We start from the raw sequence: 5,340 nt of genomic DNA on the forward strand, positions 1-5,340 counted from the left end.
ACAGTGAAGATAAGGAGGGCTTGATACAGTGAAGATAAGGCGGGCTTGATACAGTGACGATAAGGGGGGCTTGATACAGTAAAGATAAGGAGGGCTTGATACAGTGAAGATAAGGAGGGCTTGATACAGTGAAGGTAAGGAGGGCTTCATACAGCCTTAAGGAGGGCTTGATACAGAGAAGATAAGGCAGGCTTGATAAAGTGAAGATAAGGGGGGCTTGATACAGTGAAGATAAGGAGGGCTTGATACAGTGAAGCTAAGGAGGGCTTGATACAGTGAAGATAAGGCGGGCTTGATACAGTGAAGATAAGGGGGGCTTGATACAGTGAAGATAAGGAGGCCTTGATTCAGTGAAGATAGGGAGGGCTTGATATAGTGAAGAGAAGGAGGGCTTGATACAGTGAAGATAAGGAGGGCTTGATACAGTGAAGATAAGGAGGGTTTGATACAGCCTTAAGGAGGGCTTGATACAGTGAAGATAAGGAGGGCTTGATACAGTGAAGTTAAGGAGGGCTTGATACAGCGTTAAGGAGGGCTTGATACAGTGAAGATAAGGAGGGCTTGATACAGTGAAGATAAGGAGGGCTTGATTCCGTGAAGATAAGGAGGGCTTGATACAGCCTTGATGATTCTTTACTCGTCCTCTCTCCACTCGTATGTCCAGCGGCCTTCCTGTCCAGCTTGAGTCACTATGACGTCGCCTTCCCTATGCGGGTGAACCCTGGAGGAGGATGGAGGCCAGGGGAGGCCGCCCCCCCCCAACGCCAACCACACCAGCCCAGGACCAAGAGGAGCCCCGAACCCCAGCCAGACTCCGTAAGGGTTCCCTACCCAGGGTTCATTCTGTTTACACCAGACTGTAAAGGTCCCCTACCCAGGGTTCATTCTGTTTACACCAGACTGTAAAGGTCCCATACCCAGGGTTCATTCTGTTTACACCAGACTGTAAAGGTCCCCTACCCAGGGTTCATTCTGTTTACACCAGACTGTAAAGGTCCCCCACCCAGGGTTCATTCTGTTTACACCAGACTGTAAAGGTCCCCCACCCAGGGTTCATTCTGTTTACACCAGACTGTAAAGGTCCCATACCCAGGGTTCATTCTGTTTACACCAGACTGTAAAGGTCCCATACCCAGGGTTTATTCTGTTTACACCAGACTGTAAAGGTCCCCCACCCAGGGTTCATTCTGTTTACACCAGACTGTAAAGGTCCCCTACCCAGGGTTCATTCTGTTTACACCAGACTGTAAAGGTCCCCTACCCAGGGTTCATTCTGTTTACACCAGACTGTAAAGGTCCCATACCCAGGGTTCATTCTGTTTACACCAGACTGTAAAGGGCCCCTACCCAGGGTTCATTCTGTTTACACCAGACTGTAAAGGTCCCCCACCCAGGGTTCATTCTGTTTACACCAGACTGTAAAGGTCCCATACCCAGGGTTCATTCTGTTTACACCAGACTGTAAAGGGCCCCTACCCAGGGTTCATTCTGTTTACACCTACATGTCTGGATGCACTGGATGCTCCTAAAGCTCGCAGTTTTCACGTTGGTTTTGTGGTTTGGTTTCAAAATGAATAGGCACATGTGGTTCTGTGTGTGTGTGTGTGTTTGTGTGTGTGTGTGTGTGTGTGTGTGTGTGTGTTTTCTCTCTCTGGTGCAGCCAGAGCATAAAGACGTTTAAGCTATATGATTATCTAAAAGAGTTTCCATATTTGTGTGATTTATATTTGTTTCAGACCTTAAGCCCTAAGCACACCCCAGACAGACATCCCCAAAGACTGATTCACTCCCCCATACGACGAGCGAGTGAACAGACTGATTCACCCCCCCCCCCATACGACATGAGCGAGTGAAGAGACTGATTCACCCCCCCATACGACATGAGCGAGTGAAGAGACTGATTCACCCCCCCATACGACATGAGCGAGTGAAGAGACTGATTCACCCCCCCATACGACATGAGCGAGTGAAGAGACTGATTCACCCCCCCCATACGACATGAGCGAGTGAACAGACTGATTCAGCCCCCCCCCCCATACGACATGAGCGAGTGAAGAGACTGATTCACCCCCCCATACGACATGAGCGAGTGAACAGACTGATTCACCCCCCCATACGACATGAGCGAGTGAGGAGACAGCCATCCCCCCGCTCCTCCATATGATCAAGAACAACAGGATTCTATTGATTGGTGCTGAAGCTGTTGGTGCTCTGGGCCCGCCCCTTCCTGTGTCCCTCTCAGCTCTTCTACCAGCTGTCCACGCCTCGCTCCACCCTGCTGCTCAACCTGACGCTGCAGGGAGGCCTGCTGGCCCGTCAGTTCAGGGTGGAGTACTGGAGGAGGGGCCGTCTGGCCTGGAGCCACCCCTACTCCCCCCAGTGCCTCTACGCCGGCCACCTGCAGGACCGGCCCCACTCCAGCCAGGTGGCCCTCAGCAACTGCAACGGCCTGGTGAGAGCCTGACCACCCACATACACACGCTTGGGCCCCCTGGGGGGCACAGAGGGACATACAGGCTGGGGCCCCGGGGGGCACAGAGGGACACACAGGCTGGGGCCCCGGGGGGCACAGAGGGACACACAGGCTGGGGCCCCCCGGGGGGCACAGAGGGACACACAGGCTGGGGCCCCCTGGGGGGCACAGAGGGACACACAGGCTGGGGCCCCGGGGGGCACAGAGGGACACACAGGCTGGGGCCCCCTGGGGGGCACAGAGGGACACACAGGCTGGGGCCCCGGGGGGCACAGAGGGACACACAGGCTGGGGCCCCGGTGGTTACAGAGGGACACACAGGCTGGGGCCCCGGTGGTTACAGAGGGACACACAGGCTGGGGCCCCGGTGGTTGCAGAGGGACACACAGGCTGGGGCCCCGGTGGTTACAGAGGGACACACACACGGGGCTCCAGTGGTTACTGGACAGAGGGGAACTCCCCCACCTCCTCTCCTCCCTGCTTCCCCCCCTCCTCCCTCACAGCCTGTTCCTCAGAGCGGGGGTGATCTGTAGCGTGGGGTCAGTTCTACTCTACTGCGTTGAGGAAAGGCCTCTGTGTGCTTGGCAGCGGTAGAGGTTTGGTTCTGGTGATTCGTGGCAGAACTCATATTTGGTTCATGCTAATATTAGCTTTTTTCCAAAGCCTACAGACTTTGAGTGGAGGGAGGCTGCTCACACAGCGGGAGGAAGGAGCAGAGGCAATTACTGCTGGTCAGAGTGTGGGGCGACGGAGCCCCACCGGCCGGCTGCGTGCGCAGGCAGACCGTTGCTAACGTGATTATGGGATACGATGAACTCTGTACGCGGCGGCGGAGAGTCAAAGGCAGCGCCGCTCCGAGCCCCCGGGGTCGGGCCAAGGGGCCCCGTCGCAATCAGCGGAAGTGTTGGCCGTTCCTCCCCCGGCCCCCCCCAGTTCCCCTCGCTCTTTGTCCCCCTCCCAGCTCAGGTGTGAGTGTGTATGAACTACTGTAGTACACAGTAGTGCAGTAGGAACTACTGCGCTGGTCAGATGAACCGTTACGTGTTGCAGACCCCACATCCAGAGTCAACGCCCCCCCAAACACACGCCCATCCTCACTTATAACTACGGGCCTCCGGTGTGCCGTACTCCTGCATGAAATAAACACACAGTTTCCCTCTGCACTCCTTTTAACACAGGCACCAAAACTGTGTGACTGAATTGTGTTTATAAGGTCGCCAACCAAACTCCTAATTAAAGGTTCTAGCAGGGACCAACCGGTGGCTTCGGTCTGGGCTCCACGTCGCTCGTTACAGAGCTTTATGGGCTCCGTTTATGGAAATAGTCCAAGATTGCACTTTTAACGCCCAAATTGATGCGAAGAAACGAGAAAGAGAATACCTAATAGATCAGCAGTTTATTGTATCACAATAACCCTGAACACTAATCATGTCATGTCACATTTGCAAAGTGCAAATTGAGAAATGCTGTTTTGAATTCTACAGCCAATGTGATCCTTCAGCCTGGTAGGGTTCCACCTCACCCGTACCTCTCTCTCTCTCTCTGTCTCTGTCTCTCTCTGTCTCTCTCTCTCTCTCTCTCTCTCTCTCTCTCTCTCTCTCTCTTCCTCTCTCTCTCTCTCTCTCTCTCTCTCTCTCTCTATCTCTGTCTCTCTCTGACTCTCTCTCTCTCTCTCTCTCCCTCTCTCTCTCTGTCTCTGTCTCTCTCTGCCTCTGTCTCTCTCTCTCTCTCCCACTCTCTCTCTCTCTCTCTCTCTCTCTCTCTCCCTCTCTCTCTGTCTCTCTCTGTCTCTCTCTCTTTCTCTCCCTCTCTCTCTCTGTCTCTGTCTCTCTCTGCCTCTGTCTCTCTCTGTCTCTCTCTGTCTCTCTCTCTCTCTCTCCCTCTCTCTCTCTCTCTCTCTGTCTCTGTCTCTGTCTCTGTCTCTCTCTCTCTCAAAGTAAACCCCAACTGGGTGATTCAACCTGCTTATTACACAGCAACTTACAGATAAAATCAATAACTTGAGACAAAATACAACAAGAATATTTGATTGATTTAAAAAAATAAAATATTTTTCTAGCTTCTATGTTTGGAACTAGCGTCCTTAGCAACCAGTTTTTCATAGCAGAGGTCTGCTGTACAGAAATAACAGAGCACTGAAGGCCATAGTCCATAGTAGTTCAACAAAGCTGTGTAATAATGGATTTGATATTTTTCTTTGGAGAGTGTTCTGCTTCCTCATGCATCACTCTTGTCTACAATAGGAATGTATGTAAAGAAAAGACCTCTGACTAGACTTGACCGTGAGGCTGTTTTTCAGGAGTGTCTGTGTAGCGCTCATTGCTAGGCAGAGTGGATCGTCATTTAGCCTCCAGCCGTCAGTGGGCTGCAAGTATACCCTCAGAGCGTCTCCGCCAGGCAGTTTTTAACTGTGTGTGTTCAGCGTTGGTGTTGTTCTGGTTAGCATTGATGTTGTTCTGGTTAGCATTGGTGTTGTTCTGGTTCAAGCCTTTGTGTTCAGCAGCAGCGAGCGCTTCACTGAACTGCACCTCCTTCCTCCGCTGGTACCTGCAGCAGGGCGTGATCGTGGCAGGGGATGAGGAGTACATCATAGAGCCGCTGGTCCTGCCTGAGAACCAGACCCGGACCCAGGGCGAGGACCGAGCCGACGGGCGCCCCCATGTGGTCTACAAGAGGTCCTCGCTCCGCCACCAGTACATGGACCAATCCTGTGGAGTCATTGGTACGGCCCGCTCCAACCTGCTGTCACAACACCACCCTGCTGTAGTGCTGTAGTGGTCCAGACTCACTACAGAGAGAGAGAGAGAGAGAGAGAGAGAGAGAGAGAGAGAAAGAGAGAGAGAGGGAGAGAGAGAGGGAGAGAGAGA

At 53.0% G+C, this 5,340-nt stretch overlaps 1 protein-coding gene across 1 annotated transcript; it reads left to right on the forward strand.

The window, feature by feature from the left end:
• Positions 1–679: 679 nt before the first annotated feature.
• On the forward strand, positions 680–5,195 carry LOC307091510 (A disintegrin and metalloproteinase with thrombospondin motifs 10-like; the record flags this gene model as incomplete). The annotated part of the gene is made up of 3 exons (XM_079759142.1): positions 680–816; positions 2,243–2,452; positions 5,027–5,195. Coding segments are annotated over exons 1-3 (487 nt in total), but the record flags the coding sequence as incomplete, so codon positions are not given.
• Between the last annotated feature and the right edge of the window lie 145 nt (positions 5,196–5,340).

Source organism: Pollachius pollachius (assembly GCF_949987615.1).
Source record: "Pollachius pollachius genome assembly, contig: scaffold_579, whole genome shotgun sequence".
NCBI classification, from domain to species: Eukaryota; Metazoa; Chordata; class Actinopteri; order Gadiformes; family Gadidae; genus Pollachius; species Pollachius pollachius.